The sequence below is a fragment of the Blennius ocellaris genome (assembly GCF_963422515.1).
Source record: "Blennius ocellaris genome assembly, chromosome: 4".
NCBI classification, from domain to species: domain Eukaryota; kingdom Metazoa; phylum Chordata; class Actinopteri; order Blenniiformes; family Blenniidae; genus Blennius; species Blennius ocellaris.
The window spans coordinates 31,547,624-31,569,522 of NC_137653.1; the positions used below are offsets into that span (position 1 = coordinate 31,547,624).

The 21,899-nt window shown below is 43.9% G+C and overlaps 1 protein-coding gene across 1 annotated transcript in view; it reads right to left on the reverse strand.

Moving 5' to 3' along the window:
- Positions 1-21,899, reverse strand: part of grip2b (glutamate receptor interacting protein 2b) — a gene marked incomplete at both ends in the record, with an annotated part of 385,376 nt that overhangs the window by 145,321 nt on the left and 218,156 nt on the right. Inside the window, 2 exons of the mRNA XM_080495600.1 lie at positions 8,619-8,754; positions 11,056-11,133. Coding sequence (XP_080351726.1) covers positions 8,619-8,754; positions 11,056-11,133 — 214 coding nt within the window. The remainder of the gene's footprint in view (positions 1-8,618; positions 8,755-11,055; positions 11,134-21,899) is intronic.

Here is a 21,899-nt window from a genome sequence, read left to right on the forward strand (position 1 = left end):
GGCCTTTAATTAAAGTGACTGTGTGCCTGTCTTGTTTCTTTCTAAAATGTTTTGTTTTCGATATGTTGAATTAAAAGTGGGACACCTCACACCACTGTACAAAATCACTGACTGAGCCCTGAGTACTGATTTTGCCCACTGTGAGGTGGCTGACAATAACAGTACACTCGATTATGGTTCTCGTGTCATGCTCCGACACATGTTTCTGTAAAGGATGAATAAAAGAGGCGACAACACACATCCTTGTGGAGAACCCCTGGAGGAGAACGCTGGTTCAGAGAATGTATTATCACTCTTTGTGATCTTTCAATTAAAAAGTGTAAAATCCATCCCACCAAATTATTGCAGATTTCAAACTGCTCTAAATGTCTTTTGATTACAATGTGGGGCTGGATTGTATTAAAAGCAGAGGAGAAGTCAATAAATACAAATCTGGCAGACATCCCTTTATTCTCTATGTGTTTAAAAATCATGTTTAGTAGAGTTAGAGTAGCATCCTCCACTCCTCTATTCAGCCAGTATGCAAACTGCATTGGATCCAGCTTGTGTTCAGTTTCCCTCAGTATCACATTCCTCACAAGTTTTTCAAAGACCTTCATTATCACTGAGGTGAGGGCAACAGGCCTGAAGTCATTCAAGGTTTTAGGACAGCTAGATTAAAGACCTCTTTCCACCGCACAAAAAATGCGGGAATAGACCGGTATAGTCCGTTACAGTTCGCGTTTCCACTGCAGGAATTTGTGATTTTCCGGAAACAACGGCTCCAAAGGCGGTCTCTTTTCTGCCCCCCCTCCATCAGGGTACCAGGACCATGGAACGGGTCTGAGTTTGAGGAGCCATCTGCTGATTGGTCAGTGATTTACCACGCGCCCTCAATATTTTAATATGTCGACTGGATGAATCTCCTGCTGTCAGTGTGGTCAGCTTTGCACTGGTTGTTTTTATTTTTCCTTTTCTTTTCTGTGCTACTCAACTTTCATGTTGGTCGTGAAAGAGCAGATGTGAGGCAGGGGGAGACGGGGCTCGGGACTTTGCATCGCGTGGGAGCTTTCTGTTTGCAGCATAGCATCAGCGCGCTGCGTGCCGGGGGGGTGCGCCGTGCCAGGTCTGTCTTTGCATTGTGTCTGTGGTTTCTGTGGACACTCGGAGCAGCCTCCGTGTTCCGGCGCAGAGCTGCAGGAACGCGATCAGCGCTGGAGTGGCTGTTCCTGCATTTGAGCAGAAAGCTAAAGGCTCCCGTGTCCCGGAGCAGCACACTGGCGCGGCTCTGTGCCGCGGCCAGCCGGGGCGCGCTCGGGTGCGGGGCAAGTCACTGGAGCGTTGGCTCTCTCAGGACCAACATGGAAGTTACAGCTGCAGCTCTGTGGCTGCAAAAAATAAATGTTAACTAAACAACAAGTGCAAAGTGGAGGATGTAAACAATAACAGAGGATTCATAAGGTCCAGATCTGCCTCCAGGCTGAGACGACTGATGTAACAGTCACATATCCGCGGAGCTCTAAGCCCCGTCTACTTTTTAACCTACTTTCTGCAGTGGAAACGGGTACCGGATTTGGCTCCGGTTCCGCTTTGCCATACCGCTCTGTAAGGCTCTGTTCCGTCCCTACACTTTTTGTGCAGTGGAAACATGGCATTAGGGACAGGGATCCTGACAGCATCCTTCCAGAGAGAAAGTACATGCTGTGTTTCCAAGGACTTGTTAAAAATGACCTGAAAGGTATGGAGGCATGTTGGTTGGTTGTTGGCCTACCAGCTGGGGAGCTCCAACTGCAGCAGGTGACTGATGTGCAGGATAAGGCATTATAGCAGTCCGAGGTTGATATGTAGGCTCCGCTGGGTGATAAGTATTCTGGTACGATGCTGTTGGGATTTATGGTTGGTAATTAGCATTAAAAATTACTTTAAGTAATAGATTACTGAAAGTAATAGATTACTGGAAGTAATTTAGGAAAAATTGGAATTACTAATGGAAGTAAACGTTATTTACTCATTAGTAACTCCTAGAGTAATTGAATAATTACTCAAAAGTTAATAAATTATCAAAAAATATTTATTAATGAAAAATTATTAATTTGAATAAATTGATTATTTATCAAATAATAATGGAATTGGGGCACCACCAGCTGAACTGGAAATAGTTTATACCAGACATCAGTCTTGTTTGTCGAAAGGTTATTTAAGTTAGTTAATATTCCTCTGCAAAATATAACAATCTTAAATAACAAGGAAGGTGTGAGATTCGAGCACAGACTGTTACAAACCAGTGAATTGTCAACAATAAATACACAATAATTACCGGGAATCAATCAATTCAGCTAACAGGCGTTTATTAACAAAAATGCATTCATTTGTAAATAATTCAGAAATGATTTATTAAACCAACACAATCAAACAACACATGTCATCTAACATGGAGATCTATTCTACTAAACAGCAAACACTATGTACAAAGAAAGAGGGTGTGTGTGTGTGTGTGTGTGTGTGTGTGTGTCTGAGTGCGGATGTAATGACCACGAGTGTCCATCAGGTGGCGGCAGACCTTGGAGGGTCAGTGTGAGTGGGTGTAATGATCTCGAACAGACGCCACAGGGAGGCAGGCGTCTGGTTCGGGGCAGTGACCGTGACGACCTCTAGGGGCAAAAGGAGAGATTGCGATGACCCACACAGCCACGAGAGGCGTTTGACTCAAACAAGATGGCTGTCGCGCACATGCCTGGGGGACGCTCGGCGCAAGAGGTTTCACCGGGGCAGAATCATTACTGTAACGCCGGAGTTTAACTGGATGTTGAGACATACAGTCAAACTCTGGTGGCGATATGGATGTATCACGCCAACACAATTTAGCGGTTCAGATGCTAAATGTGGCTGTGTGGAGAGCTTATCATCAACTTCAGGAGATCCCGACACAGTCACACACCACTCCTCATCAACGACACAGTGGTTGAGGTCGTCAGCAGCACCAAGTTCCTGGGGGTGCACATCACACATGACCTCAGCTGGACACTTCACACCACGTCCCTGGTGAACAAAGCCCAGCAGCGCCTGCACTTCCTTCGACGGATGAGAAGGGTGTCCCTCCCCCCTCCCATCCTCTCCACCTTCTACAGAGGAACCATCGAGAGCCTGCTGACCGTCAGCATCTCCATCTGGTCTGGGAACTGTAAGGCCTCAGACTGGACGTCTCTGCAGCGTGTGGTGAGGACAGGGAGAAGATCATTGGGACCCCACTACCACCCATCAAGGACATTGCAGACACAGGCTGCCTCACCAGAGCTCACCGGATCCTTTCTGACCACCCTCACCCCCATCATGGACTGTTCACCTTCCTGACATCCGGCAAGAGGTTCCACAGCCTCCGCTGCAGAACAAACAGACTGAAGAACAGCTTCTTTCCCCCGGCCATCAGGCTTCTAAATGCCAAATAACATCATACTGTGCAATATCACACTGTGCAATTATTCAATTTTAATCCATCCCATTTCTCATCCTGCTCTTTTATTTATCGTTCATATGCACCTTACTTTAAATGTTTGTCTGTTTGCACTACTTTTTAAAATATATTTGAATACATTTTTTTAATGCCTTTTTTACTGGTTGCTAAGCAACGACATGTCGTTGCCAGTTTCCTCACTGTGTGATGTACTGGGCAATGACAATAAAGAAAGTCTAAGTCTAAGTCTAATTCTAAGTCTTATCTCGATCAGTTAACACATGCGGCGGCGGGATACAGCGGGGTGGGGGGGGGGGGGGGGCACAGTACTACAGCGAGCAGAACCGTGGTTGGTTTCTTGTGGTCAACTGTGCGCGCTCTTGATTTCCTGGTTGTTGAAGCAGAGACGTGTTCTCTGCTTGGAGACCAGGTTGCGACGCAAGGGGCAGTTGGCAGCAGCCTGGTTTTGAGCAAGTTGCACTGGACACCCACTGTGTCCAGGTCGGGTTCAACCAATGGTGAGGCTTTTCCAACCTGGGGCTTGCAGCCATCTCAGGTTTGCTGTCCTCCCACCCTGCTGTTTTATTGTCTCCCCATTGTTCCTGCAGCCTGTTGTCTTGGAGGAGAACTTGAGAGAGAGAATGGCTCTGGTCTCAACAATGGGTATGTATGGGTTAAAGACTGATAATGAGGATGCACAGCCGCCGGTGTGCCACCATGTATAGTGTGCATAGGTGATGGCATAGGCTGCATTGACTGGTAGTAAGGTTGGTACCCTGTTGGTGTTTGCTGACCAAGGGAACCACTCCCTGTCATCGTCTGGAGATTCGAAGGTGTATTGACTGCACTCATTATATTAGGGGCTGGTGGCCTTGCAATTGCTGCAAATGGTGGTGTGGAAGTTACTATTTGCGGTAGTAACAGAGTTAGGGTGTAGCTTTCCTGCCTCTTTCCTGTTATAGATTTAGAGTGAATTGTTGCTGCTGTTGCGAGGAGCAGTGTCGCTGGTGGCAGGTCACCTTGTCCCTGGGTAAGCGGCCTCGGTGGGAGGAATAATAGTGGCTGAAGATGGGCATTGTTATTTGTTTGGGAGTTTACCGGGACAGCCCAATTGATGTCTGTCGATGGTTGTTGAGTAGATAGGCCATCCTGGCTCATGCCGAAGCTCCTCTCTGTTAGGTGCCCACTGTCATTACTCTGCTCTGCAAGTTGGCAATGAGGGCTGGAAACACTCGCCCAGCAGACTGCCAGGGTGTGGCACTGTGTCCCATTGGTTTACCTTATTGACTGCTCCCGGTGGTGAGAGACAGGGGGGTGGTCCGAGAGCAGGGCGTAGCTGGTCATCTGTAGCAGCAAACTCGGTCTGCAGGCTGAGTTACTGCAGCTGTTGGTCACTGACACCCCCGCTGTCTTCTTTGTGGGGGGCAGTATAAGGTATGAGGGACCGTGGTAGGTTGATGTCATAGCCTAGCAGGTGGGCTGGAAGCTGTCGTAGCCTTTCTCTCTCTGGAACTCCACTCTTGCTTGCTGCCATTCTCAGTCTGTCTATGGCCGTCGTGGGTGAAATAATCTGGCTCAAAGGACTAAAATTGTTGATTATGTGGTTGTAGCTGATGATGATGCTGGGACCACTTTATCCACAATGACTACTCTGGTGTTGGGCCCGGAATCCATGCTCTGCCCCAGCAAGTTCACCCCCAAGAGAACATGCTGCAAGAACAATGGGAAGGTAAGAAAACAGCAGGGGGGAGGACAGCGACCTGAGAGGGCCACAAGCCCCTGGTTGGAAAAGCCCTATCATTGGTCGAACCATACCTGGACACAGCAGGTGTCCGAAATGCAACTTGGTCAAACTGCCTCGCAACCAACTGTCCTCTGCTCCTCAACCTGGTCTCCTACCAGGGACCAGCCCCCCCCCCTTCTCAACCTGGTCTCCTACCAGGGACCAGGCCCCCCCTTCTCAACCTGGTCTCCTACCAGGGTCCAGGTCTCTGCTTCTCAACCTGGTCTCCTACCAGGGTCCAGGTCTCTGCTTCTCAACCTGGTCTCCTACCAGGGTCCAGGCCTCTGCTTCTCAACCTGGTCTCCTACCAGGGTCCAGGTCCCCCCTTCTCAACCTGGTCTCCTACCAGGGTCCAGGTCTCTGCTTCTCAACCTGGTCTCCTACCAGGGACCAGGTCTCTGTTCCTCAACCTGGTCTCCTACCAGGGTCCAGGTCTCTGCTTCTCAACCTGGTCTCCTACCAGGGACCAGGTCTCTGTTCCTCAACCTAGTCTCCTACCAGGGAGCAGGTCTCTGCTTCTCAACCTGGTCTCCTACCAGGGAGCAGGTCTCTGCTTCTCAACCTGGTCTCCTACCAGGGTCCAGGTCTCTGCTTCCCAACCTGGTCTCCTACCAGGGACCAGGTCTCTGCAGCACCGGGAGACCAAGAGAGCACAAAGTGGATGAAAGACCCAAACCAAGGTTCAGACCGCTGGCGAGCAGAACACACTGTGTGGACTTTCCTTTTTCTCTTTTTGTGGACCTGGGAGCCAGACGCAGAGCCACAACCCCCCCCCCCCCCCCCCCGCCAACCCTAACCGTAAGAGAGCTTTTGACTGGGCAGCACTGCTAGATTTCATGTGCCGCTGATTGTGTACGCACGTTCACGCACACCATCACAAGTTCGGGATTCTGTTTTTCCACCTCAGAACAGGACTTGCAGGACTGGATCTCTGTGTGGAGAACCAAGCCACGGAACCGAGCCTCACCAGAACTCCTCTCTCTCTCTCTCTCTCTCTCTCTCTCTCTCTCCTTCATTAACCCCTAAGCTCTCCACATAAGCACAATTAGCGTCTGAACCGCTAACTTGTGCCGCCGTGATACATCTGCATCGTCCCCGGAGTTTGGCTGCATGTCTCAACATCCCGTTAAGACGCCTGCCTCCCTCTGGTGTCCGTTCGAGATCATTACACCCACTCACACTGACCCTCCAAGGTCCGCCGCCACCTGGTGGACACTCGTGGTCATTACATCCCCACTTAGACTCCCAATACACACACACACACACACACACACACACACACACACACACACACACACACACACACACACACACACACACACACACACACACACACACACACCCTCTTTCTTTGTACATAGTGTTGCTGTTTAGTAGATTATATCAGTGTTTTTCAACCTTTTTGAGCCAAGACACACTTTTTTCTTTGGAAACATCTGGAGGCACACCACCACCCGAAAATGTTAAAATGTTAAACTCTGTAGCCTCTATTAACAATATAAAGTCATTCTCATCAATGCTTTATCAACAGGAATCAAATAAATACAGAAAAAAAGTATTTCCCAATTTCTTTCTTTTCTTTTTACTCCCTCAGTGTGAAACCTGGACCTGATGGATGAAGAGCTGAGATCCTGGCAGGAGTAGAAGACAGACAAACACCAAGCTCTTCCTCAACAGCTCTCAGTCTCTCTCTGCTTTTAGTTTTTATAGCAGTCAGGCTTGAAAAGCGAACCTCACACAGATATGTCGTGGAAAATGGGATCAATGTCAAAATTGCTTTGTTTGCCAGAATGGGGTACTCCTTGGCAGCAGCCAACCAAAAACTGTCCAAAGGCAGATCAAAGCTTAGCTTTAAACCACGATTTTGTCTCGTTCACTCAAAAACTTCTCCATCACTGTCACTGACACAGTACTTTGATACAAGATGGTAGCAGCCACAGGTGGTGGTGATTAATGAGACTGACGTCTGTCAGTTTCGCTTTCACCGGCACACTCTAACGTCTTGCTTCAAAGTTCTGTGCTGCCATCTATTGGCGAAGAGTATTTATGCATGATTACGCTGCAACACACTGCTCTCACAGCTGACAACGGCTTTTAGAGCAAATGTTTTTTAGACAAAAATGTGAAATTGGATAATTTCCCACGGCACACCTGACTATATTTCGTGGAACACCAGTGTGCCGCGGCACAGTGGTTGAAAAACACTGGATTAGATCTACATGTTAGATTCTGTTTGTTGCTTGATTGTGTTGGTTTATGAAATGATTTAAGAATTATTTATGAATTAATGTATTTTTGTGAATAAATGCCTGTTAGCGGAATTGATGGATTCCTGCTAATCATTGTGTATTTATTGTTGACAATTCACTGGTTTGTAATAGTTTGCGCTCGAATCTCACAGCTTCCCTGTTTTTTATGATTGTTATATTTACACAGGAATATTAACTAACTTAAATAACCTTTTTACAAACAAGACTGATATTTTGGTATTAGCTATTTCCAGTTTAGCTGGTGGTGCCCCAATTTCATTATTATTTGATAAATAATCAATTTACTCAAATTAATAATTTTTCATAAATATATAATTTTTGATAATTTATTAATTTTTGAGAAATTACTCAATCACTCTTGGAGTTGTTAATGAGTGATAATGAATAATAATTAAAATTGTTCATAAATTACTTTTTTCTGTAACAAATAAAGAATATACAAATCAGTAACCAATGGTAATAATGCTCCATAAAGTGGAATTAAATCCCCTATAATGTCACAAAAGTGTCACAAAGAGCTAGCCGATTTGCATGAGCTTCATTTACATCTGAGCTAAACAACACAGTGCTGTTCCCAAATACACACCTTCTAGCACATCAAAGGAACATAAAACGCATGCTTGATGAACTATTAACGACTTACTTCTTCACGAAGGCATTCAACATGTAATGAGGGGTCCACGACCTCTTATTATTGAAAGAGAAACTCTGTTCACCCAGATGAGACATGAGGACCCCAGAGCCTGACTGGGCTGTCCGAAAATAATGCCAGACGGAAAAACCCTATTTCAACAGAACACATAGCACACTTTACAGGGAATGTGTAGCACCTCTATAACTCAGAGTTATATTGGAGAACGACCACTTCTATATTTCTATGTTCAACATGTCTTCTTCTGCATTTCTGGTGTATTTGGTGTGTCACAGCACCCCTAAAGGCCACACCTGTAATTACTGCTGATCCCTCGACGTCACCAAAGACCAGCAAAGAGATTCATCCTTTCAAAGTAACAGTTGGATTAAAACTAACAACTGGAATTCATTGCGAGCCGGCAGAAATGTTGCTGCGGGCCAGTGCCGCACTTTTGAGAACCAATGTGGTAGAAAAGCTCCTACTATCGTATCGGATGCTCACCTGGCAGCCAGACCGCCGGGTCGCAGGTTCGATACCCGTGGCTTTCCATCCTTGTCGGTTCCTCCGGAGATGGTGAGGCCAAGTGTGCTGCCTTCTTTCTTCACCAGCTCCACCATGGTCACCCCCCGCAGCGCTTCTAACCAGAAACATACACACACACACAAAGACAATACACACATGCAAAGAACGGGTGGACACGCACAAACGTATATGTACGGACACTCAAACACAGAAAAACAGCAGAGAAGTAAACAGTTAGACCGTGATTGTTATCGTCTGTCTACCGAGCATGTGCAGAGGAGATATTTAGTAGCAGAGCTTCAGAAAAGTTGTGTTTTCCACCATTTCCATGGAGATGGAGCATGAGGCTCCAACCACCAGCAGTGAGGCTGTCACATAATGGACCCTGGAGGCTGCTCATCAACACACACACACACACACACACACACACACACACACACACACACACACACACACACACACACACACACACACACACACACACACACACACACACACACACACACACAGGTGAGATGAGCTTTGGCGTGATCGATGGTTTGATTAGATAAATCTTCCAGGCAAAACTCTCAAGTGTATCACACTACAGTGGCTCTGGTGGGTAGTACACACACACACACACACACACAGACACCCACTCACACACACACATACACACACACACGTTCATTAGTTATTGCGTTCACATTTGCATAAGAGCGAAGCCTTAACAAACGTGGTTTGATGCAGAGAACATTTCCGGAGCAGAATCCATCACCAAACGAGCTTCTTTCCCCGTAGACACGGAGAGCTGAATATGTTGGGCTTCATAAAGTTTTATCTACTTCTTCATTTTGTTGCCCAGGGAACGACATTATGGAGGGAGTTTTATCGTAAAGAGACAGAAACTCATAATGTGTTTTTATTACATAATGAGAGAACCGAAATGAAATGAAAGTCATATATATATTTGCATTTAATGGGACTCCGGAAAATATAGGAAATAATAATACATAAAAAAGATACATGTTTTTACAGCTGCTACTCAGATTGCATGAAACAGAAACCACAGAAGTTAGAAAACTAGTGATGCACCGATATCACCACTTTTCAAGTGGGATGATTTAGTTACTCACAAAAAACCAAGTACTTTACAAGTATGTATTAAGTCGTATAAAGTCAACTCTGCTGGTGAAAATATAATGTATATGATGAAGTTGTTGGTGTTGTACCAACTATCTTTCTCCTCCTCTTGATATTTTGTCAAAACATAATTTACAGTCCGTCTTACTTCTGTCAATCTGGGCACTGCCTACGTCGCTCCGGCTCTTTTGCCGAGACATAGTTGACACACGACGTCATGTGATACTCACCAGGTTGTTTCCGTGATCGTTTTCTGAGTACTTGGTGCAGTATCAGACTGGATACTGTTGCCGCACCACCGATCTGATGTCAATTTCCTAATGCTTATAACTTTATTTGCAGTATTTTTTTCATGTTTTCTCCTTAATTTTAATGTTTTTTTTTCCCTATTCTTTTTTTGTTTTTTTTCTTTTCTTTATTTCTTTTGAAAATGAAATGAAAAGAAAAACACTATCACAGCAGTTTTAATCATTTTAGTTTGACCATTTTTCCATGATTTTTTGATTTTTATTACTATTTTAGTTTTTGGTACTTTTATCTATTTTGTCTGGTTTTACCAATTCCAGCTATTCTGGTTGTTTTCATTGTTTTGTTTATTAATTTATCTATTCAATTTTTTGTTTACTTTTCATCCTGGAGATTAGGATCATTGTGGAATGCACATTTTAATATAGAGTTTTATTTTAAATTTATGAGTCTATATTTTTTTAAAGCTATGGATGCAGATCTGGAGCCACTGCAATAGACTGTAGGTTGTGTGGAAGAGTTTGTAACAGCCTCACTGATGCTGCAGAAGCTCTTTGACCTGCTTGCTGCCTGTGCAGTCATCAGGTCACCCTGCCACGTGTGTGAAAGACGTACGACAGCGATTCCAGCAGCTCCAGAGAAAACAAGCAGCACTTTTTCTTCTTCTTCTTCTTTTTTTGACCCTTTACTCAATGTGTCAAACAAATCCAGTACAGCAGTGTTGTCAATGGCAAACTCTTTGGGTCTTCATCTGGGACGAGTCCAGACTGCAGATCGTTACGATGCTGCAGTCTGGTGATTCTGACTCTGGTTGACACAGTTTACAGCAACACACACACTTCTGTATATTTAAACTTTGGAGTTCCACTTTGCACTCCCGTTTGTCCAACACAATATGGATGCAGTGTGGATCCAGTTTTCCTCCGTATTTATGGTGCTCTGATCAAAAGATTATGTTTCCCTGACTGCTGAGCAACAACAGGCCAAGTACTTTGTGCTGTTAAGTTTTCTCCATACCAATTTGTTTTGCAGAAACATTTGCTCATACCTGGGATACTGTGTCTTCTCGAGGTCATGGTATGCTCTGGTCCAGAGATATCTTTACTTTTCCCATAGGGCCCATCATCTAGGGAGAGACGAGACAGAAGAGACGTTATTTGTGATTTGAAGACTTAAAAAGCGTTGATGTAGATTCAGAGAGGGAGTACAGGTCTGTACAGAAAAACATGGACATCAATTCAATTCAACTTCATCTATATAGCACCAAATACAACACAGTCATTCCTCGGTGCTTTTAACAGAGAAAAGAGAAAAACCCAACGGATCCACATGAGCAAGCAGGTTTATTTGCAAATCTGTAAAGGAAAAACTCCCTCTAACAGGATGAAACCTTTGCAGAAACCAGAGTCAGAGGTGGAGGAGAGGAGAGGAGAGGAGAGGAGAGGAGAGGAGAGGAGAGGAGAGGAGAGGAGAGGAGAGGTGGAGGAGAGGAGAGGAGAGGAGAGGAGAGGAAGACAGAGAGATACAAACCTTGATTCGGGTAATCGGCAAGAAACAGAGAGAGAGATAGAGAGATAGAGAGATAGAGAGAGAGGTAGAGAGAGCTGTCTACCACTCTCTCTACCTAGAGCGAGAGGTAGAGCGAGAGCGAGAGGAAGAGAGAGACGCGAGGAAGGAGTGTTTTAAAGCAGCCCTACCTTTAAGCTTTAGTAAATAGAAATGTTTTGAGTCTGGTCTTAAAAGTAGAGAGTGTTTCAGCCTCCTAACTGAAACTGATCTGGTTCCACAAGACGGGAGCTTGAGAGCTGAAGGCTCTGCCTCTCATTCTACTTTTAGAAAACCTAGGAACCTCCAGGGGGCAGTACTGAGAACCCAGAGTCCTGTAGAAAACCTAGGAACCTCCAGGGGGCAGTACTGAGAACCTAGAGTCCTGTAGAAAACCTAGGAACCTCCAGTAAGCCAGCACTCTGAGAATGAAGTATTCTTCTTGGGAGATACGGGACTAACAGTTCTATAAGATATGATGGATCCTGGTTGTTAAGAGGGTTATAGGTTAGAAGAAGGATTTTAATTCTATTCTAGATTTAACAGGGAGCCAATGAAGAGAGATTAGTATTGGAGTGATGTGATCTCTTATGCTGGTCCTTGTCAGGACTCGCTGCAGCATTTTGAATTGATTGAAGACTTTTTAAGCAGTTATTTGGACACCCTGATAATAGGGAGATATAGTCATCTACTCTCCAAGTAATAAATGCGTGGATTAGTTTTTCGGCATCACTCGGAGTCAGCATGTTTCTAATTTTGGAAATACTGCGTAGGTGAACAAAGGCACGTCCTGCAGATTTGTTTAATGTGTGAGTTAAAGGAGAGGAGAGGAAAGACAGAGAGATAGACTTGGTGGGGAGATATATACAATTACCTTGTTAGTGTGTCAGAGTAATTTTATATATAGTTGCCATATTCGTCCTTAATTATATTCATATTCAAGTTCTATCTTATTTCTGTGTATTCTCTCTTAGCAGCGCCTCTCAGGCGCTGCTCACTAATCACATGTTCTGAGCAGGTCAACCTGACCGAGGCTGATAAACAAGATGAGCCACGTCTTCCACACAGCTGCCATCTCGACGTCCCATGCGCGGGATGTCCTTTGATTGTATTCATAGTTGATAAACTGTTAAAACTCACAGAATATTTTGTTTCTATGATGTGTATCCTGTAAACCCTCCCCTTTGTTTAATGAAATAAAACCGCAGGAGAAATGGTCTGAAGCTCAGAGTGGGTAGGAGGTGTGATCTGAACACGCTCCTAGGCCATTCTCCTCGCGAGTAATCAAAGCTCATTCGTGTTGTCTTCTTCTTTCTTGCAGATTTAATAAATGTCTGTAGCCTAAACCTGACATAGTGCTATATATATTTCTTTCTTTTTTTCTTTTTAATAATACAGTAATCACACTGATCCAAATGTTTTCCAACTGTCATGAGATTAAACCAGCCTGAGCAACAACAAAACAAAAAGCAAAACAATCACAACAATGATAACAAAAGCAAAAACAAGATGACACAAAACAATAGCAGAAAATAAGAATTATAGGGGCGGTATGGCTCAGTTAGTAGAGCGGTCGTCTCCCAATTGGAAGGTTGCAGGTTCAATCCCATCTATGCCTGCCCACATGCCGAAGTGTCCTTGGGCAAGACACTGAACCCTGCGCTGCCTGTGAGAGTGAATGGTTGGTGGTCGGAGCGGACGATGGCGCAAAATGGCCGCCTCGCTTCCATCAGTCTGCCCCAGGGCAGCTGTGGCTACAGATGTAGTTTACCACCATCCAGTACGGAATGAATGAATCATGCAATGTAATGTAAAGTGTGTTTGAGTGCCCAGAAAAGTGCTATATAAAACCAATGCATTATTATTAAAAATCAGCAGCAAATCTCATGGGCACAGTGACTCTTTAATTTAATCCCTCATAGTTAGAATTTTGTTATTAAAGAAATTTGCAAAGTCAGTACTGCTCAAAGTTAAAGGGATATGAGGTTCGACAGAGCTGTGACTATTTGTTGTTTTGGCTATCGTATTGAAGAGAAATCTAGGATTGTTCTTGTTTTCTTCTATTAAAGGTATAGTAGAGGATTTTCTTCTTCCGGGTGGATCATCAAAATAACTGGTCCTCCCAATTGTCAATCATTCTGGTGATATATGACGTAAGCCCGTCGTACGTGCTCGTCCCTGCAGCTCACTCCACACGGTTCTCATCATGCCGCTGGCCGACCCGACGCATTATTCTGGGACATTTTTACACAGTTTCACCCCCTCTGGTGCAAATCTTCTTGTAAAGTGAGCTTATGTGAGCGATGCCGACTTGTGACTTGTAAACAGAGCGTGCACGAGGACAACTGGGCTCGTCACGTCTCTCGCACACGTTTTAGTAGGCGTTCCGTCTCGGGAGCAGGTACAGCGTTGCGCATGCGCATTTTTTTCAAACGGTGGAGAGGGCGGTTCTTTCCTAAAATTCCTGAAAATCCTCCTGTATACCTTTAAGGAGGAATACTAGGAATTTCATGTTTTGTAAAGGGACTTTTTTTTTAATATAGATTAACAAACTATCTCTCCAGGCTGTTGGAAATACTTCTAACTGCGTTACGTACAATTTCTTCTATAATTTTCATGTTGATTTCTTTAGAATTCTCAGATTATCATTATACCATGGTATAATTGTTTAAAATTATACCATCCTCTGAAGTTGTTGCTTTTATCTTCAAGGGTGCAATAGAATCAAGTGTGGAGCGAAGTAAGGCTGCTGGTCCATCTACAACCACTCAACCTGAGTAGGGCTGAAGGTGTGGCAGCTGTTTACTGCTGGTCCATCTACAACCACTCAACCTGAGTAGGGCTGAAGGTGTGGCAGCTGTTTACTGCTGGTCCATCTACAACCACTCAACCTGAGTAGGGCTGATGGTGTGGCAGCTGTTTACTGCTGGATCCACGATGGTATTGAAGTCAGTATTGGTGGAGAACTTCCCTGAATTTGGTTCCAACATTGTCTGATAGATATCTCTTATATTTCAGTTTATTTTCAGGGGCTATAATGTCAGTTAATGTAAATTTGAATGATATCAGGAAGTGATCTGACAACAGAGGGTTGTGTGGAAAAACTGTTAATTGATCAATGTCAATACTGTATGTGAGAACAATTGTTTCCCATCTGCTCAGATTGCCACAGGTATCCAAAACCATGCCTATAAAATGCCCAGTTAAATGCACAGAATGGACATTTTAAAAGTGATGTTAAATCCAAGTTAAAGCCCCCGCCCTCCCCTCCAAAAAAAAAGAAAAAAAAGAAACACAGACAAGAGTGGAAACATCTCCAAAATTAAAACCTGAAACAATTAGGTCCTCATTTGAAGTTTATATTTAGCTGTGGTCAGTCTGAAAATGGTAAAATTCCAGCTGCTATTGAAAAAAAGGGAGGGTGGAACGTCGACTGGGTTGAAAAAACATGGCTGCCACACAATCACAGACAACCACAATTTGCTTTGCCTCAGCACAACTTTGTGAAAGAGTACTCAATAGGGCTGTTGGGATCTCACAAGACCACAGAAAGTTTGTTCATTTCTAAGGAATGACAATTCTCATGTGTCCTGATACACAGTCAGTCGTCGTCTCCTGTGGGGGCTGGATTATTTTTTGTGGATAAAAAGGACAAGACCTTGCGGCCATGCATTGACTACAGCGGTTTAAATGACATTACAGTTAAGAACAAATACTCTCTCCCACTCATTGACACAGCCTTCAACGCACTTCACCAAGCCTCAGTTTCCACAAAGCTTGACCTCCGCAACACCTACCACTTGGTGGGAATTAAAGAAGGTGATGAGTGGAAAATTACATTTAATACCCCTTTAGGACATTTCGAATATTTGGTTATGCCATTTGGCCTGACAAATGCACCGGCTGTGTTTCAGTACCTAATCAATGATGTTTTACGTGATATGTTGAACAGATATGTTTGTTTATTTAGATATTTAAATTCTTTCACATTCTCTCCAAGAACATGTTCAACATCTAAGACTTGTTTCGCAACGACTGCTAAAGAACAGACTTTTTGTTAAAGCAGAAAAGTGTGAATTCCACTTCAGTTCAGTCGGTTTTCTTGGATTTGTGGCAGAGAAGGGACAAATCAAGACAGACCCAACAAAGGTTAAAGCTGTAACTGACTGGCCCCCACCCACTAACAGGAAGCAGTTGCAAAAATTCCTGGGTTTTGCAAACTTTTACAGGAGATTCATTCGCAACTTCAGTAGAGTTGCTTCTCCCCTCGCTAAGCTTGCATCTGTCAAGGCTCCCGTCACCTGGTCGCACGAAGCCAATGCTGTACTTGTTCAATTAAAGCACCTGTTTATCTGCCCCTGTGTTCTGTCCTGCTGATCCCACAGTTCAGCTTGTGGTAGAAGTGGATGCGTCTGAGTCTGGCATTGGCACCGTACTCTCTCAGCGCTCACCGCCTGATCGGAAGCTGCACCCCTGCGCCTTCTCTCAGCAACTCTCCCCAGCAGAGAGGAACTATGACGTGGGGAATCGTGAGCTGTTGGCAGTGGCCTTCAAAGAGTGGAGACATTGGCTGGAGGGGGCCTCTCAACCTTTTCTGGTATGGTCGGACCATAAGAACTTGTCCTGTCTTCGTTCTGCCCGCAGGCTCAATTCACATCAGGCTCGGTGGGCCCTCTTCCTCGGACGGTTCAACTTCACACTCACCTACCGTCTAGGGTCCAGAAATGTGAAGCCAGACGCTCTCTCACCAGTTTGCCTCGCCTACGTCTACTGAACTGGAACACTATCCTTCCTCCTTCGTGTGTTGTTGGTGCTGCTATCTGGGAAGTTGAGAAGGTGGATCAAGAGGGTCAGGAGAATCATGGTGGAGACCCAGGACAGACTTCCTGCTCTCTGATAACTACCATTTGGAATGTAGTTTCTTGTGATCCGCCATCTTGTTTTGTAGTTAAATCACGTCTCTCTCACACACAGTCCCTCCACCTCTCTCTCTCTTTTCTCTCTCTCCACACACACACACACACACACACACACACACACACACACACACACACACACACACACACACACACACACACACACACACACACACACACACACACACACACCTACACACACCCAGCTGTATATAGGTAGTTAGAATCTGTGTTTTATTTGTTTTCATTGTAAATAAATATATTTTTGGAATCATACTTGCTGTGTTATTAATGTGCACAAAGGTGAATGAAATGTCGACCTCTTCTGTGTTAAGAACTCCAAAATCCTTCAAGCTTTACTGTTAATTCTGGTAATTGTAATTAATTTAACTATTAATTCAAATTCCTGATGAACTGTTTAGTATATCTTATGAGACTGATAGAACTGAATTGGCTATCATTTCCTGTTAAGACAGGTGGAGCTCCGAGGTTCTGATACAGATCAGATTACATTTTCAATAACATAATTAATCATTATCGATAGCCAAACACAACATAAATGGTACTGAATGATCCTTATGAGGTAAGAACTCCCTACACTGTGGAGAAATCTCGGGTTTTCAGGTGCAATACAGACAAAGTCTCAGTCCTTCTCATTTAAAGTAATCTGTGCGCATCAGCTCTTCAATAAATCTTAACCAAAAGTGTTTAATTTGTATTTTCTTCATTGATTTTCAGACGGTGTAGTTTTACAATCCATTAAAGTGGCAATAAATAGGTCCTGGGGAGTCATACTATCAATATAACTGCTACATCTAGTGGCCAAACGTGTTTTTGTGCAGGGGTGCAGTGGAGTAATGATCGTCCATTTATCGTTATCAAGGTGAACTGCTCAATATATCCTGATATTGATTTGAGGCCATATCGCCCAGCCCTACATGCAAGTAGCTCCAGGAAGGCAAAGCTCTGTGTTTACTCAGTCCATATTCCCATCTTCACCGATCAACATGAACACTAGATTTTTTGCCCAAAAGATTGAGAACCTGGACAGACGCAACCATATTGTCCAGCCCTAGTGTTCACAATAGACATTTGCAATTACTTTGTGTAAAAGCAATTTTCTTTTCTCCATTACTTGTGAAAAGGATCTTTTTTTTTTTTTTAGAAATGAGCTTGTGAGCAGTAAAGAATTGGGATGAAAGATAGTAAAAGGTTTTGGATTTGTCATTGTTGAAAATGACTTGAAACCAAGCATAGAAAATGCAAGTCAGTGACAAAGTTGCTGAAGCTCGGAGGCTGTTTTATTGGTTCCAACAGTCCCTTCCTCTCAGGCATGAAAACACAGCAGCTCTTGGCGTGCAGGCGGTGCCAGTGAGCAGGAAACAGGACGAGCTTCAGGTATTTTCCACACGTGAGCCACCGGCTGACAAATGTGTGCCTGCAATTCTTTCTTTTATTTACTTTTGTTTCTATGTCTGCAGGCTGGATTCTGTTTTGGAACCATTTTCCAAGAATGTCTGTTTGTATTTTTCACAGAAGGACAGGGGAATATCCAAAACATAGACTGAAAGAAAAACAAGAACAAAAAGTAACAATGACTGTTTATGAGGCAGCGTCTGTATCTTTATGATTTGCAGATGATGAATTCAGAAATATCATGACATTTTCATTTGCCTCCAGTAAGCAGTTTGAGGTTGGTTTGTCACGTCCACGTCTCAGGTCCTGTTAACACGATGTTTCTCATGGAAATGCATTGTTTTAGTGCTTTTGTTTCAGAAAATGTTCACGTCTACATGGCAACAGCAGAAACATTGAAAACGATATAATTTTCATGTTGGACAACTTGTTGGTGCTGTTGTTTGTTTCTCTAATGAAACCACACACACATTCAGCACAGATAATAAAAATAAACCTTAAAGAGATAGAAGCAGTCGCCAAAATAAAATGTGATTAAGACCATTCAATAAAACAGGTACTATAGTAAACAGAGCAAAGACATAAAATGAATAAATAAGATAAAGTTCAATATCAAGTTTTCTTATTCAACTCTGCGACAGCGACAAGAACAAAGCTTTGTTCAGCACCTCGGGATCAAAATCCTCCATCGAGAGAAGAACACCAACAAAATGCAATGAAAGTTTTGCTTTTCACGTTGCCATGTGACGGGACTCTCAGCCATGGTTCTGAAATGCAAAAGATGGTCTGCTTAACTTCAGGTAGGGTGAGATTTCATGAGCGATAGGAGGAAGTATCAGGTATTGATTGTAGGGCCGTGCAAGTTGGCCTGGGTGATAAACTAAAAATGTACAGATATCGACATTTATGAAAATTACCGACGTCATCTTGCCCATTTCGGTAAATTCGGTTTAAAACCCCGGCTTGTGCTGTCCAACCCCCCCGGGGTGTGGACGGCAAAGTCGGCAAAGATGATCATCTGTTGAAAAAAGATGACATAATCGTCCCTCTCTCCCCCCACCGCGGTCCGTGATGAAATAACCACAACAATCAGACACGACAAGCTCCACTGGAGCTGCAGAAATGATTGACGCTAGCAGCAGGAGGAGTGGAGCCATAGACCTATGGAACTAGAGTTATATGGTGGTTTATGAGAAGGAGTCTCCTTCTAAATTTCTCTGTGGTGTGTCTTCTTCTGTGTTTTGGGTGTGTTTGGTGTGTCACTGTGCCCCTTAAAGCCTGACACATGTATTACATGCTCTGAAGTTTACAAGGGATGCAACTTCTTTCGCTCGTCATAGAGAACCTGATTACTTAACAACTTTAATGTGGCCATTTTCAAGTAAACTCTATGTAATACCCATATTCCGAATTTGTTCATCAGAGATTATATTTTTAATACTTTGCAAGTGTTGGGATCTCACAAGACCACAGAAAGTTGGTTCTTTCTAAGGAAAGATATCTTCATTTGTCATGATACACAGTCATGACACGAATTCTGACTGAAGAATCTGCCTGAGCGTCACACCCAGCAGGGGGGGTCATTTTGCCACTGCTGCCCCATGCATGCATCCTCCCCCCTTTCTGCTCAGAGGAGGCTGACTTCCCCCATGCATTCAGCCAGTCACCGATTGGTTGAGGCCCCAGAGTTCGACACCTTTGAATTCCCCCTCCTTCATTAAAAGCCTTTGGAACAGACTCCTCAGAGAGTCTTCCCCCGAGTCTTTCCCCTGTGAACACCAGGGAGGAGCTGTGTCCCAGCAGCTCAGCTCACCCAGCATTACCATACAGCTAACACTCACCCAGTGTTAGCACAGCTAACACCAGAGGCCTGCAACCAGGGCCTTCACTCCTCAACTCCTCTGCTGACCCACCACGAGGGTCAGACCTTCACCTGATCCAGAGACCAGCACCCAAAGTCTGATCTCCATCAACCAGGAAAACCAACCAGTTCCTCCAGGACGGACCAGGGAAACGACGCCTCACAGAACTTCTTTGTGTTTTCCTCAACCAGCAGGAAAACCATCACAGACCTGAGCGACCAGCTCCTCAGTCTGGACAAAAGGAACAACCAGGAGCTGCAAAGAAGGACTCCTGAAACATCAACTTCATCTTCTTCTCCTCAGCCTGCAGAACCAGCAACCACAGTTAGCAGGAGGTGCTAACTACAGGAGAAGACACCAGCTTCCCTCCAGCAGGACAACAACCGAACTCCTTCAAGGAAGTGGGAACAACAACTGGGCTTTACCTGAGATTAGTTAAACCTGATGCTATGATAGAACTGTTTAACTTTATGAAGATGTGTTGATTCTGTTACAGTGATTGAGTTCTATAGATAATGATATTAGGAGCAGTTATCAACCTGTAAACCAACGTTAGCTCTGCCACAGACACAGGGTCTGCATGCTAATCTTTGCTTTACTAACTAGTTAACTCACAATCCTACACATATCACATCAAAGACAACATCACACAGTAACTGAACACCATCTGACGACTCCTGACGTTTTACAAAACAAGTCTCATTCACATCAAGTCATTCTAGAAATGGTCCTTTAGCAGAGACACACAGGAAGCAGACGCTAAAGACTAGCTTCCATGTTCCATTGTTCTCCAGCACATGGTGGAGACCCAGGACAGACTTCCTGTTCTCTGATAACCTCCATTTGAATGGAGTTTCTTGTGATCCGCCATCTTGTTTTGTAGTTCCATCTCTCTCTCTTTGTCTCTCACACACACACACACACACACACACACACACACACACACACACACACACACACACACACACACACACACACACACACACACACACACACACACACACACACATACACACACACACACCAAGCTGTATATAGGTAGTTAGAATCGGTGTTTTATTTGTTTTCATTGTAAATACATATAATTTTTCTAATCATTATTGATTGCGAAACTGCCAAATGCGACATAGATGGTACCCCGTGGGTGGACAGCACAACATAAATAGTACCTTGTGATCCTTATGAGGTAAGAAATCCCTACACAAGGAAATTAAGTTATTTTATACTTTTAAATGTATTCAGTCATTCTCATTTCAAATAAGCTGTGCTTATCAGCTCTTCAATAAATCTTAACTAAAAATACATGTTTTGTATTTTTGTGCATTGCATTGATTTTCAGACAGTGTAGTTATACAATCCATTAAAGTGGCAATAAATAGGTCCTGGGGAGTCATACTATCAATATAACTGCTACATCTAGTGGCCAAACGTGTTTTTGTGCAGGGGTGCAGTGGAGTAATGATCGTCCATTTATCGTTATCAAGGTGAACTGCTCAATATATCCTGATATTGATTTGAGACCATATCGCCCAGCCCTACATGCAAGTAGCTCCAGGAAGGCAAAGCTCTGTGTTTACTCAGTCCATATTCCCATCTTCACCGATCAACATGAACACTAGATTTTTTGCCCAAAAGCTTGAGAACCTGGACAGACGCAACAGAAATGACTTTTCCCACAGGAATCACGTTTTGTGACTGAATGAGGAGTTCAACCACCCAGTGGAGACTCGGCTAAGTTGCTTCGCATCTACGTTGAGAGGAGCCATCAGAGTTGGTTTGGACCTGCAAGTCACTTCCTGTTGAGACACCCAGGGAGCACAACCACCTGGCAGGAGAACCAGAGGTTGACCCAGGACCTACAGGAGAGATTCTATCTCTTGATTTGTACCTTGAGGTGAAAACAGAACTGAACTGAAGGATTTTGCACAAGTTTGGAGATATCCAAGTTTTTTTGTTGTCCTTATTGCTGCCAAAGCCTCATATTGACTAAAAGGGACGAACGGACTCATTGTTCACATCTGAAAAAACAATATTTTTGGTGAAGAATCACTGTCAGCCATCATTTTAGTTTTTACTTTTGAACTCATTGACATTAACCTACTTATTTCAAGGCCTCATCAAAGATGAATGAAGAAAATTGAATATTTTGCGAA